The sequence below is a fragment of the Lethenteron reissneri genome, chromosome 63, assembly GCF_015708825.2.
Source record: "Lethenteron reissneri isolate LAM-NWPU_2019-01 chromosome 63, ASM1570882v1, whole genome shotgun sequence".
Classification (NCBI taxonomy): Eukaryota; Metazoa; Chordata; class Hyperoartia; order Petromyzontiformes; family Petromyzontidae; genus Lethenteron; species Lethenteron reissneri.
The window spans coordinates 1413801-1436371 of NC_083841.1; the positions used below are offsets into that span (position 1 = coordinate 1413801).

The 22571-nt window shown below is 54.9% G+C and overlaps 2 protein-coding genes across 3 annotated transcripts in view; both read left to right on the forward strand.

Annotated features, from left to right (window-relative positions):
* The window catches only part of LOC133358666 (SEC14-like protein 1), a 33846-nt gene extending 22815 nt beyond the window's left edge, over nucleotides 1-11031 (forward strand). For both annotated transcript variants that reach the window (XM_061577075.1, XM_061577076.1), the window contains 5 exons: nucleotides 181-315; nucleotides 887-1024; nucleotides 1378-1770; nucleotides 2304-2482; nucleotides 3183-11031. In XM_061577075.1, coding sequence (XP_061433059.1) covers nucleotides 181-315; nucleotides 887-1024; nucleotides 1378-1770; nucleotides 2304-2482; nucleotides 3183-3279 — 942 coding nt within the window. In that variant the 3' untranslated portion in view covers nucleotides 3280-11031. The remainder of the gene's footprint in view (nucleotides 1-180; nucleotides 316-886; nucleotides 1025-1377; nucleotides 1771-2303; nucleotides 2483-3182) is intronic.
* Nucleotides 11032-13581: 2550 nt separating this feature from the next.
* LOC133358720 (uncharacterized) lies at nucleotides 13582-22343 on the forward strand. The gene is made up of 7 exons (XM_061577157.1): nucleotides 13582-13978; nucleotides 15749-15822; nucleotides 16946-17037; nucleotides 17516-17621; nucleotides 18589-18696; nucleotides 20062-20264; nucleotides 20978-22343. Exons 1-7 carry the CDS (start codon nucleotides 13902-13904, stop codon nucleotides 21182-21184), a joined length of 867 nt encoding a protein of 288 aa, XP_061433141.1. The 5' UTR covers nucleotides 13582-13901; the 3' UTR covers nucleotides 21185-22343.
* The last annotated feature ends 228 nt before the right edge of the window (nucleotides 22344-22571 follow it).

Sequence of the window (22571 nt, forward strand, 5' to 3'; positions counted from 1 at the left end):
TCATCGGTGCTGTTCTGTTATAGGCTATCGGAGGGTCAAACTTGATTTGAGGGTCTTTGTCTTTTGCATGTGTGCGTCACTCACTTGGTGGGGAACGGTAGTGGTAGCGGTTAGCCCGCGAATAGCACTTGCCCCAACAGTCCGTTAAGGCTATACGGGGGGCCTTTGTCTTTTGTACAGGTCAGCCCCTTCATCAACGACAACACGCGGCACAAGTTCCTCATCTACGGTGGAAACGACTACCAGGGCCCCGGCGGCCTGGTGGACTACATCGACAAAGACGTCATCCCCGACTTCCTGGGTGGAGACTGCCTGGTGAGGGTGTGACGGTGTGAAAGTGTGACGGGTAGAGTGATAGTGTGAGGGTTTGGGGGTGTGAGTACGGGTGTGGGTGAGGGTGTGAGTGAGGCTGTGAGTGAGGCTGTGAGGTACAGTGTGAGTGAGGCTGTGAGTGACGGTGTGAGTGAGGGTGTGTGAGAGGGTGTGTGAGAGGGTGTGTGAGAGGGTGTGTGAGAGGGTGTGAGTGAGGGTGTGAGTGAGGGTGTGAGGGTGTGAGTGAGGGTGTGTGAGAGGGTGAGTGAGGGTGTGTGAGAGGGTGTGAGTGAGGGTGTGAGTGAGGGTGTGTGAGAGGGTGAGTGCTACGCCACGAACCCGGTGACCAATATCATTGACGATTATCCGAACCAGTCCTGGACCTCGACTCAGCCTCAAATGAGTACCCAGTGCGATGTGTAAACACCGCCATGAGGGAGACCAAGGCAGTCAGGCGTGGTGCTGGCCACCCACCCCCTCGTGTGCCGCGCCGGCCTTCCTAGGTGCCGCTCGCTAACAGCACTTGCCCCAACAGTCTGTTAAGGCTACACGGGGGATCTTTGTCTGTGTGCAGTGTGACGTTCCGGAGGGCGGCCTGGTGCCCAAGTCGCTGTACCGCACGGGGGACGACGCGGAGCACGGCGACGACATCCGCCTGTGGACGGACACCATCTACCAGTCGGCCTGCGTGCAGAAGGGCGCTCCGCACGAGGTGCCGCTCACGCACTCGCGCTAACACACACACACACACACGCTAACACACACGCGAACACACACACCCAAACACTCACGCACACGCTAAAACACACACACGCTAACACACGCACACGCTAACACACACACACACAAGCACACAAGCCCCAGCATGTGTGGTCAAGAAGATCACCGCGGTCCATTGCACGACTGAGCTTGTACCGTCAAGGGGATACACCACCCAGGAGACGAAGAAGACCACTCGGCCACACGGTTGTGAGTGGGACCCCCCTCTCCCGCTGCCGCCCCTACCCCTCCCGACTCGTCTCAACCCCTCCTACCCCCCCCCCATCCCCCAACTCCCCGTCTCAGGTCGTGATCGACATCCCCGAAGCGTCGTCCGTCATCACGTGGGACTTCGACGTCATCAAGGGCGACGTGGCCTTCAACCTGTACCACAGTCGCCGCGCTCCTGCGCCCACGCGCAGCGCCAGCAGCGGCGGCGTCTGCGCCGGCGTTGGCTGCGTCGGCCTCGTCGCCGGCGGCGGCGTCGCCGGTGTCGCCGGCGGCGGCCTCAGCGGAAGCGCGTCGCTCGGTTCGGCGATTGCCTGCGCCGGCGGCGGCGGGGCCGGCAGCAGCGTGGAGAGGAGCTGGCAACAGCAGCAGCTGCAGCTGCATCACCACCAACAGCAGCAGCAGCAGCAGGGCTGGGTCTACAGCCCCGTGGAGGCAGCGCTGCACTGCAGGGAAGGGGAGAGCATCCAGGTGAGTGCAAAACTAGCGAACGAACTCGCCCCTTTGATATCTCTGGGACCATTTTTGCCAGTGTCCAAAATGATGTAAAATAAGAATAGCTTTTACCCTTTGTGGCAATACAACAGTTGTCAAGGTGTTCAAACACTAAATCGATACCTTTTGCAAGGTATCAAGTCTGCACTAACCACAGGTACTTGTGGCAAAACATTGGCGTTTGAACATCTTAACACCTGTTTTATTTCCAGACGGGGCAAAACCTGTTCTTATTTGTCATCCCTCTGTCGACTTTGCCGTCCTAAGCCCGCCGATACACGTCGCCTCTAAAAGAAGAGGCCACCGCTCGCGACAGCTCAAGCGCTCGTCAAGTGGCGGCCGCCACCCTCCTGTCGGGCCACCCACCCGCCCCGCCCCGTCGCTCGCGTGCCGTCCCCGCGACGTCCGCCCCCTCGCCCCGACGGACCGTTCCGCCGAGGCTCCGCGGGCTCACCTTTGCGTGCGTGCGTGTGTGCGTGTGTGCGTGTGTGCGTGTGTGCGTGTGCCAGGGCTCGCACGTGGCACGCTGGCCGGGCCGCTACGTGCTGCAGTGGCGGCTGGCCGGGGTGGGGGCCGGCGGGGGCTCGCTGCCCCGCGTGGACGACGTCATCGCGTCGCTGCAGCTGCCCGGCACGCACAAGGGCAAGGTGATGTACTACACCGAGGTGCTGGCCTCACACGACTTCAGGTGAGACGCGCGCTGCGTACACACGCTGCGTACACACGCTGCGTACACACGCTGCGTACACGCTACATACATATATACTACACACGCTACATACACTACATACACACGCTAAATACATATATACTACACACACTACATACACTACATACACACGCTGCGTACATATATATACTACATACACTACATACACATTCTGCGTACACGCTACATACATATATACACTACATACACACTATACACGCACTACATACACTATATACACACTACATACACACTATACACACTACATACACTACATACACACGCTACGTACACACGCTGCATACATATATACTACACACACTACATACACACTATACATGCACTACATACACTATATACACACTACATACACACTACACACACTACATACACACGCTACACACACACTACATACACACTGCACATACTACATACACTATACACACACTACATACACACTGTACACGCTACATATATATATATACTACACGCACTACATATACAACATACACTACATACACACTATACATGCACTACATACACTACATACACACACTACACACACTGCACATACTGCACACACGCTCATGTGAACATGCTAATCGCCACCCTCCGTGCGTGTGTGCGTGTGTTTTTGTCTGTGTACGTCTGTCCATCCGTCCGTCGTCCCGTGTCTCAGGGGCTCCATGACGAGCCTGGAGTCCTGCCAGAGTGGATTTTCACAGCTGAGTGGAGGTACAAATTCTTCTGGAGCTGGATCCATGGCCTCCAGATAGACAGGAGGCCTCGGCTCCAGGAGACCGGGTCTCAGGGTCTTGAGACTTGGCTCCAGGAGTCTTGAGACTTGGCTCCAGGAGACCGGGTCTCAGTGTCTTGAGACTCGGCTCCAGGAGACCGGGTCTCAGTGTCTTGAGACTCGGCTCCAGGAGACCGGGTCTCAGTGTCTTGAGACTTGGCTCCAGGAGACCGGGTCTCAGTGTCTTGAGACTTGGCTCCAGGAGACCGGGTCTCAGGGTCTTGAGACTTGGCTCCAGGAGACCGGGTCTCAGGGTCTTGAGACTCGGGTCCAGGAGACCGGGTCTCAGGGTCTTGAGACTCGGGTCCAGGAGACTGGGTCTCAGTGTCTTGAGACTCGGCTCCAGGAGACCGGGTCTCAGGGCCTTGAGACTTGGCTCCAGGAGACCGGGTCTCAGGGTCTTGAGACTCGGCTCCAGGAGACCGGGTCTCAGGGTCTTGAGACTCGGCTCCAGGAGACCGGGTCTCAGTGTCTTGAGACTCGGCTCCAGGAGACCGGGTCTCAGTGTCTTGAGACTTGGCTCCAGGAGACCGGGTCTCAGTGTCTTGAGACTCGGCTCTAGGAGACCGGGTCTCAGGGTCTTGAGACTTGGCTCCAGGAGACCGGGTCTCAGGGCCTTGAGACTTGGCTCCAGGAGACCGGGTCTCAGTGTCTTGAGACTCGGCTCCATGAGACCGGGTCTCAGGGTCTTGAGACTCGGCTCCATGAGACCGGGTCTCAGTGTCTTGAGTCTCGGCTCCAGGAGACCGGGTCTCAGGGTCTTGAGTCTCGGCTCCAGGAGACCGGGTCTCAGGGTCTCCGATAATTAAATGAAATATCACAACGAAGAAGCAGGGGGGGAGCCTCATCAACGAAGGTCCTACACAGGAGTTCGACTCCCGGTCAGTCTCGCTGCCAAGGTGTACGTCTGCTGCCAGAAAGAGGCTCCTGTGAAGGAATATAATTGTTAAATATACACACACAGCACATCACACACACATCTGTATACACACACACATCACACACACATCTGTATGCACACACACATCACACACACATCTGTATGCACACACACATCACACACACATCATACACACATCATACACACATCTGTATACACACACACGTACATTCATGTGTATACAGGGCTGTCCTTAGGGGTCGGTGCAGGGCCCGAGGCAAATCCCACCACGCGGACGCCCCGCCTTCAAACTAAACCGCAGGTATTGCATTTGACACCGTGACGTGAAAGCGCGTTGACCCCCCAAAGCGCAAGGCCTGATTCACTACCCTGATTAACCGTCACCCGAGGGACGGCTCTGCATGTGCGCGCACACCAACACAATCATCACACATGCACGCTGGTATACACAAAGATGAAGATACCCCGTATAGCCTCCATAGACTATTGGGGCAAGTAGTGTTTGCGAGCAGCTATTAATACTGGAACAAAACGACGTAGTACACACACAAAGACAAAGATCCCCCGTTTAGCCTTTAACAGGCTGTTTGGGCAAGTGCTGTTACTTAACAGCTGTGAAGGCCGGCACTGGCACACGAGGGGGTGGGTGGCCAGCACCACGCCCGGCCACCTTTGTCTCCCCAGTGCTGATGTTCACACACTGCACACCAGGTACTCATTTAATGCCGAGTCCACCTAAGGGAGGTCCACGACCGGTTCAAGCATTCGCCATTGAACCCAGTGCGCTAACCGCTGCGCCACCGCTCCTGACAGATGCACATTAATAAATGTACACGACTATAAATCACGTACACATTCATACAAACACACGCACACGCGCGCACACAAACACACACGCACACGCGCGCACACAAACACACGCACACGCGCGCACACAAACACGCGTGCGCGCACACAAACACACACGCGTGCGCGCACACAAACACGCGCGTGCGCGCACACAAACACACACGCGTGCGCGCACACAAACACACGCGCGCACACAAACACACGCGTGCGCGCACACAAACACAACTGAACAATGTTTAATTATGAAAACAAGTCAACGTTATCATCTTTGTGAAAACATCTCTAAGAATAGTTTTGTCTGTAACTCTGACCTCTGACCTCCCATGGGCTTGTGTGGCGAGTTGTCGTAGGTCGGAGAGCACGAAGGACATCGTTCACCCACCCACCCACTTGTTTGTCTGGGTCTATAAAACTAGCCACACATTGTGGGAAGCCAATAGTGGCTGTCTGTTCTTTGGATGGCCTGTCCCTGACATGGGAATGTGGAATTGCCACTGCTGGCTGAGGGCTGCAAACGGAGGTGGCTTTCTGTTCACAGAACAGAGAGACGTTCTGAGACTAAAATAATACGACCGGCATCCCGGGAGGAAATCAGAAAACCACCAGGACACGCGCGAGGATAATATTGACACCTCCACACAGATGGATTCAAGAATCCGTTGTCGCGTTGCCATCTTCTGGCCACCTCGTTAGCCCCGGCGGGTTTGGGGTATTTTCACAGATCGGTGCGATCCGGCCCAACCCCTGCGGTAAATCACTTGAGCTCGCAACCAATCAATTGGAAATTCGGCTCGATGTCCGAACATCGGAATGTCTCCCGTCGTCGCCACCCTCGGCCATCGGCCAGCGGTGGAAATTCCACGTTACGTTGACGGGGGGGGGCCCAGGCTGTCCGCAGGACAAAGGAACGCCGTGGGTTTCGGCGGTCGGTTTTGGCGAAGCCGACGAAAGGAAACGTCACGGGAGCGCCGATCGCCAGGCTGTGAAACAAAGTTCCTCATATCGGGTTCACGGTACCCGCGAACAAAACAACTCCTCAACTCCGGCAAAGCCTCGCCGAGTCACGAGGCCAAGTTGACGCGAGGGTGCTGCTGCTGCTGCTGCGGCTGTACTGCAATGTGCGGTCCGGTGTGTTCAATCGCTTGGAGTCCTGCTTGGCGAAAGGGAAGCGGGAGTACCCAGACACTGCCGACCCACCCACCGCGTGTACTCGGGGCTCACGCGCAACGCGGTAATTTACCAAGACGGCATTTGGTCGCACAGAGGCTATTTGTGAGACCGTTGCGAGCAGTTGGCTTAGCGGCGAGCTGAAACAATCGTTGGTGATCAAGTTTTCCTTGTTGGGTTAGAGAGCGTGTAAATGTAAGCGCGTCGTAAAGCCGCGTCCGCGCGGCATGGCCGATCGTGAAGGTTTGTCACGTGGAACAGGACGTGCCAATTGGTTTCGGCGCCTCCAACTAGCACGGTGGGCTACGTACGGTGCAAAAAAAGTTCAACGTACGTAGCTCCACTGACTAAGAGAGCCGCCGTGGATCTCCCGGCGCGGAAGGTTCGGCCGAGTCTCCTCCAATCCCCGTCCGTGCAGCAGTGTCGGTACTCCGGCAGGTCGCGCGGTGGGGTCGAGTGTGGGCGGTCGTGCGGTCAACGTGGAGGAGTAGGCCAAAGCACCCTCGCGCGAGCTCTCGCCCGTGCAGGGCCCTGCCTCCAGCAGTGGCGCACGCGGGGAATTGCAGGCCTGCGCCTCTACCTTTCCCGCGCCGAGCACGGCAGGTGGCACCGCTGCATTGGGCCGCCGCGGGTGTCCTCTGAGTTCGCCTGCAGTGCTACCGCGCGCACAAAACACAACCCTTCTTACGTCAAATTGCAGTCGGCCAAACAACTGATGAGGCTGCGGCAGCGGCAGTAGCAGCAGCAGCAGCATGCTCCTGAAAGCGAGTCTCGGGGACTCGCTCGCGAGTTGCTTTCCCGTGTAACCACGCGGCGTTGCTGCGAGTCCGAAGCACCTGCCCCAGCTCCGGGGGGGTCGGGCCTCGCTCCCATCGTTGGGCAGTCTCTCGACCGCCCTGCCGGCTTATCTTGCATTTCTCCTCTTGCCACTTGAGACAGAGAGACAGAGAGCTTTGTGATTAAGGTCGCTAGGAATATGTTAATTTGCACAACTAACATTTCTGTTTTACGTCGATTGTTTAAAGTAGGAGGCAACCCAAAAACGGAGCTGAAAGTCCGCGTGGAAGTCGCGTTTGTCGGGGTGCCCGGGCGGCCCGGCAGAGCCGGAGACGATGATCCACCACCGCTGACGTCCTGGGTTCTGATCCAGGTCATGTGCGCACACACGCGCCTAAAAAAAAAAATCCGTAAATGTTAAACACTTATTTGGCCTAAATTCCTGCACTTGAGAATTACGAAAAATATCAGTTCGACGGGCAAACGGCACTCGCGTGGGGCAGAGCGGGCAGGTAAGCGCCGCCCTCTACCGCGTGTGGAGCGGAGGTCGCGCGATGAAGGGGACCTCGCAGGTAGCTCTACGACACCCACTTGTTTCCGTGGCGGGTCCGGCGACTGACTCTGGACGGCCGCTGTGCGTGAGGCCCACGACGCGACCGCCGGTAGCGCGGTCGGGACACGCGGTCAGAGGGAAACGCAAAACGTTAACATTTGCGTTTCTCGCCGAGCTTTGCGGCGTTGCCACCGGCGCACACCGATGAGGAGGAGGGTGCTGGTAGCTACCCGGGAGGAGCTGTTGGTTCTTGGGTTGCCCGACTTTAAACGCTCTGTTGTTGTTGTTGCTGCTTCTCACTCGGACATCGTAGCAGATTAATGTCTTGAATGCCTTCTGTTGGCCGCGTTAAACGTGTTAGAATCGCTCGTGGGAATTGGACAAAGTGTTGTTTTTTCTCTCGCCTAGCTGCAAAAAATATTTTTTGTGAATCTTGGAAAACATATTTGTATATAGATATATAATATTAATATTGATTTATTCAATGTAGTGAAGTTGAGTGTAGTTACTAATTCAGCACAATGTATGTGTTTGCTGGGGGGTGTCTGTGTAGGGTTGATTGTGTATGTGGTCTTTGTGTACATGTGTCTGTGTGTGTGTCTGTGTGTGTGTGTATGTCTAATGGTGTGTATGCGAGTGCAAGTTAGGAGGAGCGGCAGTGTCGTGGTTAGCGCTGCGTTACGAACCCGGCGACCCCAGTTCGATTCCCGCTCACGGCCAACACCAGTGACGATTATCTGAACCGGTCCTGGGCCTTTCCTAGGTCGACCCGGCCTCAAAGGAGTACCTGGTGCGGTGTGTAAACATCGCCACTGGGGAGACAAAGGCAGTCGGGTGTGGTGCTGGCCACCCACTCGTGTGCCGTGCCGGCCTTCAAAGGTGGTCGCTAACAGCACTTGCCCCAACAGTCTGTTACAGGCTATGCGGGGGATCTTTGTCTTTGATCTCGTGTATATGGTTGTGTGTTTATGGGTCTGTTTGTCTTTGGGTGTGTATGATCGTGTGGGTGGGTATGCAAGCATGTTATGTTTGGATGTGTGTGTCTCGTGTATTTGTGTGTACTTGAGTTAATGGTGGATAAATGTGCAAAACGTATGATGTGCTTGAGTGGGGAGTGGTGGTGCAGTGGTTAGCACACTGCACTCCGAAGCCGGCGACCCGAGTTCTGATTTCCGGCCACGGCTAACATCGGTGGTGAGCGATATCATTACTGGTCCTGGGCCTCCCTGCGGTCGACTCAGCCTAAAGTGAGTGGTGTGCAAACAAACATCCGCACTGGAGACCAAGGTGGCCGAGTGTGGTGATTGCCACACCATCTCATTGTGGGCCACGGTGGCCTAAATAGGTGCTTGCTGACAGTGCTCGTCCCAAGAGGCTGTTAGAGCTCGACTGGAGGTTTGTGTCTGTACACAAGTGAGCTTGTCTGTGTGTCCGTCATGTGTGTATGTTGACCTTCCTTCGCACCGTACGTAGCCAACCATGCAAACCGGAGGTGCGGCATGGTCGTAGAGACATGTTTATTATTATTTGTGTATGTGTTTGTTAACTCGTAACACCTGGGTATGTCCCGCAAACTCCCTATCGGTGAGCCTCGCCACTCAATGTGACCTTAACGTGCACCTAGCCTGGCGCAGACGCCGTGGCAACATCACTGCCACTTGGCGGTGAATGGCAGGCGCAGTTGTACGTGTGCAGTGTGTGACTGTGTGTGTGTGTGCCTTCATGTATACGGGGAGTGGTGGTGTAGCGGTTAGCGCGCTCCGCTACCAACTTGGCGACCCCGTTTCAATTACCGCTCACGATCGATAACAGTGGCGGATACTGGAACTGGGCCTCCCCTAGGTCGTCTCGGCCTTGAATGAGTCCCCTGGTGCAGTGCTTAAACATCAGCGCTGGGGAGACAAAGCTGGCCGGGCGTGGTGCTGGCCCCCTACACCGCCCCCTCCCCCGTGCGCCGAGCTGCCGGCCTTCATAGGTGCTCGCTAACAGCACTTGCCCCGACAGTCCGTTATAGGCTTACACGGGGGATCTTTGTCTTTTGTATGCGCCTGTTTCGTTGTTTTTGTGCGGACGCCTTCTGTGCGTTCACGTCTCTCTCGAGAGAGATTATCAAGTGGGAGTTTGTGGGGTTTTGCTGCTAAACGCGTTTGTCCTCTCGGCCCCCGGCTTAAACCCCCGAGTCTGCTTTACACCTGTTCCCCGATACCCTGTGCGGCCTATATCTCCCTCGAGCTACTCAACCTTGACCCTGCTCAAACACGAACCCATATGTCGCCGTGAAGACGCCCTATAAACTAACATCTCTGCCCCGTAAACCTCCCAATTCTGTAAACCCTGAACCTTAAAACTGCTTCGACCTGAAACCCACGAAACCTTAAACCCCAAACTTCTAAACTGTTTATTCCCAAACACCCCGCCAAAAATGTTAACCACGATCCTTAAAAAAGAATTCAACCTTAAACCCGCTAATCCTTCAACACACAAGGGCCGATCGAATAATCATGATGATTAAAAACAGCCATCTAATAACGCTTAAACCTCCGACCTTTAAACTATTACAGTTTAAAATCAATACCTTAAACTTTTAAACACTTAATCCAGTAAACCGTGTATCCTCTAAACCCACTAAATACGATAAACCCTTAAGCCAGATCTGGGAGGCTTCTTCAACCGAGGGGAGAATGAGACTTTCACTCCCTTAGCCGGGCGGCGGTGGTGGCGCGCCCGGCTGTAATCCAGCCCTCATCATCCTGTTGTCGCATCGCGCATTGTTCGGAACTATGTCCAACGTTTCGTTCCGAGACCTAGACAATTTTACTGCCAGGTTGAAATTACCCCCACCCCCTCACCACCGTTCCCACCACCTCCCCCTCTTGTACTCCGCGTTTAAAATGTTTTCAGTTCTTCACGAAGTCCGTGTGGAGCGTTTGTGTCGATGACGAGAATCGGCCGTCAGGAACCACCTGAATGTGATTCTCTCTGAGCCCTCGGCACCTGAGAAAACCTGGGTTCGAACCCCCTTGGGGTCTGGGAGTGTCACTCCCGAGGGTGTGTCATGGCTGTGCCAGGCACACAAGCACCGCTGAGATCTCCACTGAAGAGGTTCATAATGACCGCGTCACAGATGCCGAACCAGTCCCGCCGAGATCCGGTGTTCGATCCCTGGGTCGTTATTTAGTTGTGGAAAGTCTCGTAGCGCTTGCAAGGTATTATGGGTCTTTAACAATAATGGTCAGCTTCATTAACCTTCCATCCCAGTGAACAGGTAACGTTGGGCCAGTGGGGGGGGGGGGGGGGCAGCGTTGTCGTGGTGACTGGGAGTGTCGTCTGTTCACCTGCATAGCACTCTGTTCAAACCGTAGTCCGGTCCCGTTGTGTTGCTCTGCAAAGAGCTCTCTGCATACGCATTTTCACTTTCTTTGATTTGGCCATTTAGAATGTGTGACTTCTAAATGCAATAAACAAAACAAAATATTTTATCTCAGTTCCGCTTCCACGTGCGACTTCTTCTTCTTGGAGCGAGCAGACGAACACCGTCGCGACGCCGACACGGAGCTTGGCGGCATCGAGTTTGTGTGCAGGTGCTGGACGCGTGATCGTGGCCACGGATACCGTGAGATGCGGTGACGCCTTTGGGGGATTAGGGTTAGATAGACCACGGCCGGTAATTAATTTCGACATTCAGTGGACCACCTGGGTCACCAAACTAACAAATGAAAGAGTACAGCAGTGGAGCAAGTAGCAATTGAGATTTTTTTGTAATTAATTTCGACATTCAGTGGACCACCTGGGTCACCAAACTAACAAATGAAAGAGTACAGCAGTGGAGCAAGTAGCAATTGAGATTTTTTTTTGTAATTAATTTCGACATTCAGTGGATCACCTGGGTCACCAAACTAACAAATGAAAGAGTACAGCAGTGGAGTAAGTAGCAATTGAGATTTTTTTTTTAAACTATGACATGAGACATTGAAAATACTGCACAAACGTAAATCAATGTCAAATATTCAAATTGATTCCCTGTAGCAGATATCGACTTGGACAAACGTGACTGATTATATATATGCAAAGTAAGTTACAGAAATGTTTAACACGTAGCAGGCTTTCACAACCAATATCCATAATAGAGGTTGTTTGGGTTAGATCGCGTAAGTATTTTAATGTGTCGTTAAACCCGCCACCACCCGACACAGCCAACTAGTAAGGGTTGTCACGTCAACAGAACGTGGTCAATTCTTCACTAGTACAGCACTAACCGGTGTGTGTTGGAGAGCCAAGCCACAACAGTTACAGAAGTATTAAACTGATGTATGGTGACTTGCACTGACATGGAGTAAACACGGACAAGGATGCATTTTTATAAAACACATTTTTGCGGAGGGAGCTGGTAGGAACGTTGGGTTGCTCGGTCAATGGCCTGCAGGGTCAACGACGGCGTGGTGTATTCCGCAAATATGGCCGACTGTGAGGGCGGGCACAAGCCGGCGTGAGTAGGTTAAACGTTGAGTTTTATAAGGGCACCACGGGGTGACCAGCCCCTCCCCACCCAGCCCCACCCCTCCCACCCCCCACCCAGCCCCTCCCCTCCCCACCCAGCCCCTCCCTGCACGACGGACGGACACAACAATCCCCTGTGGGCTGGTGTAACCAGGAGGTTCCTACCAGTATAAATGTTTTCTCCTACATGCACTTTGCAAGTGAAGTGACAATATTGAACAATGTCAAGTTTTGATAGCGATGGTCGATCATGAGAAGGGAATAGCAGCCCAAGGAGTGCACCACCACCCAAAGATGTGAAGCTCATGCGGCATTCGACTTTCATCCAGCAGTGGAATAGGTCGGTGGTTCTCACCCGGGGGTACGTGAAGTGATTTATAAATGTGATCAATTAAAATTATACATGAGTCATCGGTGAATAATCACGTATGAATGCCGATATAAAAGACATTTCTAAACTCATTGATCGTAAGCAATGTTGGTTAGAAGAGTCGTCAGTGAGAGCGAACGAAATACGTCACGCGTGCAGAGCGTCCCTTGACTTAGCGAGTTGGGGTGAACCTCACGAAATGGACAATTTGTTAAAGTGTTGATGGTGGTGCGTACGTTTATTTGACAGAAGCAGCCATGTTGGATCAGGCAAGGGAGTCGTTGCTCGGTTGAAACTAAAGTCAACAATGGGGTACAGAGACCCCTCGACTTACACACATTCGACTTACGAACTTTCAGAGATACGAACAAACCTGAACGTACGTCCAGTGGCAGTTCGGACTGAGTCGTAAGTTCAACCGCCGCGCAACAGATGGCGGTGGTGGCATCTACATCTACAGAACGTGAAGAACCAGTGGCATCTACATCTACAGAACGTGAAGAACCAGTGGCATCTACATCTGCAGAACCTGAAGAACCAGTGGCATCTACATCTACAGAACGTGAATAACCAGTGGCATCTACATCTACAGAACGTGAAGAACCAGTGGCATCTACATCTACAGAACGTGAAGAACCAGTGGCATCTACATCTACAGAACGTGAAGAACCAGTGGCATCTACATCTACAGAACGTGAAGATACCAGTGGCATCTACATCTACAGAACGCGAAGAACCAGTGGCATCTACATCTACAGAACGTGAAGAACCAGTGGCATCTACAGAACGTGAAGAACCAGTGGCATCTACATCTGTAGAACATGAAGAACCAGTGGCATCTACATCTACAGAACGTGAAGAACCAGTGGCATCTACATCTGCAGAACGTGAAGAACCAGTGGCATCTACATCTACAGAACGTGAAGAACCAGTGGCATCTACATCTACAGAACGTGAAGAACCAGTGGCATCTACAGGAGATACGTTTAAAAACATCCACCGTGTTTAGTGTACATGCCAAATCACATGTTTGGAATCGACAGGAGTAAAGTTGGACTTACGAACTGGCCTGGAACCTAACTCGTTCGTAATTCGAGGAGTCGCCGTAGTTCCAGGAGCCACAGGCGGCTGAGAACGACTGGGAACAGATCTTGCTTGAGGATGACGTACCCCGAATCGATTCCCAACAGAATGACCGGCAACCGCTTAAACGATTCCTCAGATTGCACAGAATGGATTAGATTCCGATTCTCCGTTCAAGTGCAAAATCGATTGCGGGTGGCCGTTTGTAAGTGATCGTCGGGAATCGATGCATGTACACAACCCCGACAAATCGATTCCCGAAGCCGGTTCCGCATCCCGTCGCAGAGCCCCGGCCGACCGGGGGGACCTCGCCTAGAAGCCCGTGCAGGCTTCACGCGGCTGCCGCTTGTAGGCCGCGACGGAGCCGCCGTCTCGGGGTCGTGGAGTGGAGGCGGAGGAGAAGCGATGGGGGAGGCGAGGAAGGAGGAGGCGGAGAGTGCGAGCAGGCGGGAGACGACGGTGCTGGCGGGGAGGTCTGACCCGTGAGTGTCTCGGCAGCGAGTGTCGTGTGGTTTGTGTGGCGTGGGGAGCGGTGGCGCAGCGGTTAGCGCGCTCCGAACCCGGCGACCCGGGTTCGAGTCCCGCTCACGGCCACCACCAACGCCGGTGAGGATTATCCCCTAGGTCGACTCGGCCTCAAATTAATGCGGTGTGTAGTAAACATCGCCACTGGGGAGACAAAGGCGGCCGGGGGTGGTGTTGGCCACCCACCCCCTCGTGTGCCGTGCCGACCTTCATAGGTGCTGCTACTCGCTGTCAGCACTTGCCCCTACAGTGTGTCAAGGCTACACGGGGGGCCTTTGTCTTTGCGTGCGTGCTAATGGTGTTGTTCAGCGTTGAATAGTGAATCAGAATCTTTAACTTCAGAATCAGGATCTGCGTTTAGCCGCAGCGGCTGCAGAAGCAGCAGGAATCCGATGAGCTGTAAAGCGCTTTATCACTGGAGTCAGGTATAGAAGTACAACAACAAGCAGCACAACAACAAGCAGCACAACACAGACACAGCACAGACAGCACAGACACAACACAGACACACCACAGACACAGCACAGACACAACACAGACACACCACAGACACAACACAGACACACCACAGACACAGCACAGACACAACACAGACACAACACAGACACACCACAGACACACCACAGACACACCACAGACACAACACAGACACACCACAGACACAGCACAGACACACCACAGACACAGCACAGACACAGCACAGACACACCACAGACACACCACAGACACAACACAGACACACCACAGCCACACCACAGACACACCACAGACACACCACAGACACAACACAGACACAACACAGACACACCACAGACACAACACAGACACACCACAGACACAGCACAGACACACCACAGACACACCACAGACACACCACAGACACACCACAGACACGACACACCACAGACACACCACAGACACACCACAGACACAACACAGACACAACACAGACACAGCACAGACACAGCACAGACACACCACAGGCACACCACAGGCACAGCACAGGCACAGCACAGACACAACACAGACACAGCACAGACACAGCACAGACACCACAGACACACCACAGACACAGCACAGACACAGCACAGACACACCACAGACACAGCACAGACACAGCACAGACACAACACAGACACAGCACAGACACAGCACAGACACAACACAGACACACCACAGACACAGCACAGACACAGCACAGACACAACACAGACACAGCACAGACACAGCACAGACACAACACAGACACACCACAGACACAGCACAGACACAGCACAGACACAACACAGACACAGGACAGACACAGGACAGACACAACACAGACACACCACAGACACAGACACACCACGGACACAGACACAGCACAGACAGGGGGTACTTCGACGTTTCAAGTCGTCGGGGGGCCCACAGAGGGATTTCCCCCCCTCGATAGACACCCCTGGCTGGTCATTCCATAAAGACCGGGGAGACAAAGGCCGCCGGGCATGGTGCTGGCCGCCCCCCCCCCCCCCCCGTGTCCCATGCCAGCCTTCTTCGGTGCTACTCACTAACGTGCACTTGCTCCTGCAGTCTGCTAAGGCTATACGGGGGATTTTTGTCTTTGTGTGTGAATGTGAGTGAACTTTGTGAATGTGAATGTGAGTGAACTTTGTGTGTGAATGTGAGTGAACTTGTCTTTGTGTGTGAATGTGTGAATGAACTTTGTGAATGTGAATGCGAGTGAGCAGGTACGGTGGGTTGACGATCCTCATCAGTTCCACGGACACCACCGACGTGGAGACATTCAGAGACCAACTGAAAGGTTTCAGATTCTGCCTCTTCCACATTCCTGTGACCCGGGCCAGGCACATACCATCATTTGAACACCACGATAGGCATGCACGACATTTAAACAAGACGTGTGTGTGTGATTATGGTTGATGTGCCCATTACTGTGTGGTATTTTGTTATCGTGTTAGCGTTATGGATATTAAGGGTAGTATTGTTGATGAGGGTTAGGATTATTGTGAGCACAAGTGAAAGGGGTTATCATTAGGGTTACTCAATGGGTCGACATGTAAGTCTATGAGTCTCTGTGTGAGTCTATGGGTTTCTGTGTGAGTTTATGGGTCTGTGTGAGTCTGGGTCTCTATAGGAGTCTGTGGGTCTCTGTGTGAGTCTATGGGTCTGTGTGAGTCTGTGGGTCTCTGTGCGAGTCTGGGTCTCTATAGGAGTATGTGGGTTTATATGTGAGTCTGTGGGTCTCTGTGTGAATGTGGGGGTCTATGTGAGTCTACGGGTCTCTCTGAGTCTATGGGTCTCCATGTGAGTCTGTGAGTCTCTGTGTGAGTCTATGGGCTTCTGTGTGAGTCTATGGGCTTCTGTGTGAGTCTATGGGTCTGTGTGAGTCTATGGGTCTGTGTGAGTCTGGGTCTCTATAGGAGTATGTGGGTCTCTGTGTGAGTATGTCGGTCTCTGTGTGAGTCTGTGGGTCTCTGTTAGTCTATGGGTCTCTGTATAAGTCTATGGGTCTCTGTTAGTCTATGGGTCTCTGTATGAGTCCATGGGTCTCTGTGTGATTCTATGCGTCTCTGTGTGAGTCTTAGAGCAGATGTACATCAGCTATGGGATCTGGTGGAGGGTAGTAAGTGAGGGTAGCGATGTGTGGTGGTGGTGGTGGTGGCGGCGGCGGCGGCGGCGATGGTGGTGGTGGCAGCGTTGATGGTGATGGTAGTTAGTGGCGGTGGTGGTGATGTGGTAGTAGTGGTGATGGTGGTGGTGGCGGCGATGGTGGTGGTGGCAGCGTTGATGGTGATGGTAGCTAGTGGCGGTGGTTGTGGTTGCAGCGATGGTGGTGGTGGTTCCATCAACGGCTTTGGCCACGATGACGTCTTGATCGTACCGTGATGAATTATCGTGCCAACCTCCTGTGGACGGTGCCACAGACTCGCTGTTCGCGTGGAGCCTCGAGGGGGTGCGTGGCCTCTGGCTCTGCCTTCCCATCGAGCGTGCGGACCTGGTCCCCGTCGCCGTGAAGGTGAGCGGACATTCCACACTCCCGTGACGAGTGCCGGGAATACCCCCCCCCCCCCCCCCCCGTAGCACGACAGCACTTTCTCACCTCCCCTCTGCGTAGGATGCTACCCTGACAACTAGGCCGCAAAGAAGGCTGCGCTCTGTCAGGTGGGTGAGGCCAATCAAAGACATGATCAGAGCATGTCACCGCATGCACTGTGCGTGGTTGACGCAGTCACTCGATTCCTTGCGAAAGGTTTCTATTTGGGGTTTTAACATCTTAACACAAGTCCTGTTTCATTGCCGGAAAGGGTCAAACCTAAATCTTGTTTTTCATACTTTGCTACTGGCAAAAAAGGTCACATGGTATGGATGCTACCCTGTTTACCCACCCACCCCCTCACATGCCGTGCCGGTCTTCATAGGTGCTACTCGCTAACAGCACTTGCCCCAGCGGTCTGTAGAGGCTACACGGGGGATCTTTGTCTTTGTGTGCGCAGTGCGGGTTCGTCTACCATCACGCGCTGCCCTCCTACTGCATGCTGACCGCATGGCTGCCCCGAGACTCACCCAGCACCCTCCCCGCCTACGCCTCTCACTACGTGGGTGAGTGTGGGTGAGCGTGGGTGTGGGTGAGTGTGGGTGTGGGTGAGCGTGGGTGAGTGTGGGTCAGCGTGAGTGAGCGTGGGTGTGGGTGAGCGTGGGTGTGGGTGAGCGTGGGTGTGGGTGAGTGTGGGTGTGGGTGAGCGTGGGTGTGGGTGAGTGTGGGTGAGCAAGTGTGGGTGAGCGTGGGTGAGTGTGGGTCAGCGTGGGTGAGCGTGGGTGAGCGTGGGTGAGCGTGGGTGAGTGTGGGTGAGCAAGTGTGGGTGAGCGTGGTGGTAGCGGGGGGGAGTGTGGGTGAGCGTGGGTGTGGGTGAGTGTGGGTGAGTGTGGGTCAGCGTGGGTGAGTGTGGGTCAGCGTGGGTGAGCGTGGGTGAGTGTGGGTGAGCGTGGGTGAGTGAGTGTGGGTGAGTGTGGGTGAGCGTGGGTGAGCAAGTGTGAGTTGAGCAAGTGTGGGTGAGTGTGGGTGAGTGTGTGTGAGCGTGGGTGAGCGTGGGCGAGCGTGGTGGAGCGTGGTGGAGCGGAGTGGCGTAGGGGTGACGCGCATCGCAGCCCGCTGATGATAATGGTGATGATGATGTAGGGGTTGGGGGGCTCGTTGTGACTGGTGATGTTGATGGTGGTGGTGATGATGGTGATGGTGGTGATGATGTAGGGGTTGGGGGGCTCGTTGTGACTGGTGATGGTGGTGGTGGTGATGATGGTGGTGATGGTGGTGGTGATGATGTAGGGGTTTGAGGGCTCGTTGTGAGTGATGATGTTGATGATGGTGGTGTTGGTGGTGGTGTTGGTGATGATGATGGTGGTGGTGTTGATGGTGGTGGTGATGATGGTGGTGTTGATGGTGATGTTGATGGTGGTGGTGGTGGTGGTGATGATGGTGGTGGTGATGATGGTGGTGGTGGTGTTGGTGATGATGATGATGGTGGTGGTGATGTTGATGATGGTGATGTTGATGTTGGTGGTGGTGTAGGAGTTGGAGGCCTCGTGGTGAGTGGTGAGGGCCTCGTTCTGCTCATTCAGGAGAAGTTTGCCAAGGGCCACGGCTGCTGGAAGCTCCCGGGAGGTCACGTGGAACCCGGTGGGGTCATACACAGTACAGTACAACGCCCCTGCGTACAACGTGCCGACGATGTGAACCCAACGACCCGATATTTATCGCCAAAATCAACGTTATCTGGTGATGCTGCGGCTGCCACGGTGGCGGTGGTGCACAAACAACAACAACAACTGAACACCTTAGTCAACAACGCTGTGCGGCCTTAAATTAAAAATATATATCGTGGGCGACGTTTCGGACAATGTCCCTCCTTCGTAGCACGTATACATCAATGTCGCTTGTTATATAATTTTCATTTTAAGGACAAGACAAAGATCCCCCGTATAGCCTGAACAGACTTTTGGGGCAAGTGCTGTTAGCGATGAGCAGCACCTACGAAGGCTGGCACGGCATACGAGGGGGTGGGTGGCCAGCACCACGCCCGACCGCCTTTGTCTCCCCAGTGGCGATGTTTACTATGCACCCCACCGGGTTCTCATTTGAGGCCGAGTCGATCTAGGGGAGGCCCAGGACCGGTTCAGAAAATCGTCACATGGTGTTGGTGGCCGTGAGTGGGAATCGAACTCGGGTTGCCGGGTTCGCAGCGCAGCGCTAACCACTACACTACCACTTTTAAGGGCACACACCTCACACACACACCCCACACACCCTGCACACACACACACCCTGCACACACACACACACCCTGCACACACACACACCCTGCACACACACACACACCCTGCACCAGAGGTCGCAAACGGGTTTTGATTTCTTACCCGTACCCGGCCGCACCAGGGTCGCAAACGGGTACCCGTACCCTACCCGATACCCGGCTACCCGTACCCACTAAACACTGAGGAACGTGTTGAGTGTTTTGTTGTCTGTCTGTTGAACTTCTTTCGCACCGTACGTAGCCAACCGTGCTAATGGGAGGTGCTGGGAAATTCCAACAAACTAAACACAAAAAGCGGTTCTAAAGAATCGAGTTTTCTATCTGGATGATTTAAAAAGTACACGCAGCTCCACCGGCTTCCTAATATCGGAAGGAGGAGCGTCCCAGAAGGCCGCAGAAGCGCACCCGAAAGCGCCGCGCGACGATGCGGTGACCGCCGCCTTCATCCGACGGCCGAGCCTAAAGCCGCCGCCGCCGCTGCCGGCGCGGCGATGACATCGCGGCGATGACATCGCGGCGATGACATCGCGGCGATGACATCGCGGCGATGACATCGCGGCGATGACATCGCGGCGATGACGAGCGGCGATGACATCGCGGCGATGACGAGCGGCGATGACATCGCGGCGATGACATCGCGGCGATGACGAGCGGCGATGACGAGCGGCGCTCGCGTGACGGTGTGTCCACCTCTTGTCCCCCCACAACCACCTGTCCCCCCTGCGACCCAGGGGAGGACCTGGGCGAGGCGGTGTGCCGCGAGGTGCGGGAGGAGACGGGCGTGAGCGTGCGCTTCCGCGCGGTGCTCGCGCTGCGCCACATGCACCGCTACAGCTTCGGCGCCTCCGACCTCTACTTCGTGTGCCTGGCGCGGCCACTCACGCGGCGGCTCCAGCCGTGCCCCACCGAGATACACGCCTGCACATGGGTCCCGGTAAGCATGCGCACGCACGTGTGTGTGTGTGTGTGTCGACTCAGCGGTGTGTGTGGGTCTGTAATGGTGCACGTGTGTGTGTCTAATGGCGTGTGTGTGTTTGTGTGTAATGGTGTGAGTTTGTGTGTATGTCTAATGGCGTGTGTGTGTTTGTGTGTCATGGTGTGAGTTTGTGTGTATGTCTAATGGCGCGTGTGTGTTTGTGTGTCATGGTGTGAGTTTGTGTGTATGTCTAATGGCGTGTTTGTGTGTCATGGTGTGAGTTTGTGTGTGTGTCTAATGGCGTGTGTGTGTTTGTGTGTAATGGTGTGAGTTTGTGTGTATGTCTAATGGCGCGTGTGTTTGTGTCATGGCGTGTGTGTGTTGTCGTGGTTCGTGTGCTGCGCTACGTACGTATGGATGTTTCACTTCTTTCGCACCGTACGTAGCTACCAAGCCGGCAAACCGAGTTTGTATTCCTGCTCACGGCCACCAACACCGGTGACGATTATCTGAATCGGTCCTGGGCCTCCTCCCCTAGGTTGACTCGGCCTCAAATGAGTACCTGGTGCGGTGCGTAGTAAACATCGCCACCGGGGAGACAAAGGCGGCCAGGCGTGTCGGTGCCGGCCACCCACCCCCCACGCACCTTGCCGGCCTTCGTAGGCGCCACTACTCGCGAGCAGCCCTTGGCCTGTGTGGGCTACACGGGGGACCTTTGTCTGCGCGTGTAGGTGAGCGAGCTGCCCTCCTACATCTCCCCCTCGTCGTCGTCGTCGGCGTTCCACTGGTGGCTTGTCCGCGTCTGTCTGGACGCCGTCTCCTCGGGCCTCGTCATCCGCCCGCTGGACGGGGACGCGAGCCCCGCCTCGTCGCGCGCCCCTCGTCTACACGGCGGGGGCGGGCGGGGACCCCCCAGAGACCCCCCAGAGACCCCCTAGAGACCCCCCAGAGACCCCCCAGAGACCCCCTAGAGACCCCCCCCGCCGCCCCCGCTCGGGGGTCCCCGCGGACCCCGCCGGGGAGAGCCCCGACGGCACTGGTGCGACCGGGACCCCCCCGGGAGACGAGGAGAGAGGGAGCCCCGTAGACCCCCCGGCAGGGATGCCAAGGTACCCCAGTAGAGAGGCGATTAGAGACCCCAACACAGAGACCCCTGGGGGGGACCCCAATAAAGAGACCCCGAGAGACCCCAACACAGAGACCCCTAAAAACCTCAGCACAGAGACCCCTAAAAACCTCAACACAGAAACCCCTAGAGACCCCAACACAGAGACCCTTAGAGACCCCATCACAGAGATCCCAACAGAGACCCCTAGAGACCCCCAGAGACCCCCAGAGACCCCCAGAGACCCCAACACAGACCCCTAAAAACCTCAGCACAGAGACCCCTAGAGACCCCATCACAGAGATCCCCAGAGACCCCTAGAGACCCCCAAAGACCCCCCAGACCCCCAGAGACCCCCAGAGACCCCCAAAGACCCCCAGCGACCCCCAGAGACCCCCAGAGACCCCTAGAGACCCCGATCCCGAGTCCAACTCAGACTCAGATTGCACTTTTTGCTTGATGCTAAGATTTGTGAAGTTGAATGTTTTTAAATATTATCTTGTATTCGGAATGACTCGATGTGGCCCAGCGAGTTGGATAACGGAGTCGGCGTGAATGTGAGCGTGCTCACGTTAACAATGTCCGTAATGATCATTATGCTAATTTACTTTGTGGGACAAGTGCTGTTCGGGGAGCTCCTGTGAAGGCCGGCACTGTGGCACACGAGGGGGTGGGTGGCCAGCACCACGCCCGGCCGCCTTTGTCTCCCGAGTGACGATGTTTACACACCGCACCAGGTACTCATTTGAGGCTGAGTCGACCTAGGGGAGGCCAAGGACGGGTTCAGATAATCGACACCGGTGGTGGTGGTGGTGTTGGTTTTACGGCGAATACTCCTGCAGCGTTACCCAGAGCGGCCCGCCCGAGTTGAACCGCGAACAACAAGAGCCTTGAAGTGGATCACCCGAGTTCGATTGCAGTTCAGCCTCGTTGAACACGCCGCTCGTAGTCGTCGTCGTAGATGCGTTCCTGGAAATAAATAGTTTATCAAGCTTACGAATGGTGTGGTTATTGAACAGTGGTGGCGTGGTTGTGGTGACAGGCGGGCGGGTGGGAGAGGCTCAGGAGAGGGTTGGGTTAGTCCAGGGATTCGGCTACTAAAATAACAAGTTCATTTTTTTGTCGAATTTGGTAACAACAAAACAACAACTCAGTCTTTTACCCTTCTATCTGGCAACAAAACTGACACCTTTTTTACAAGGAGTCATGTTTGCATAGAC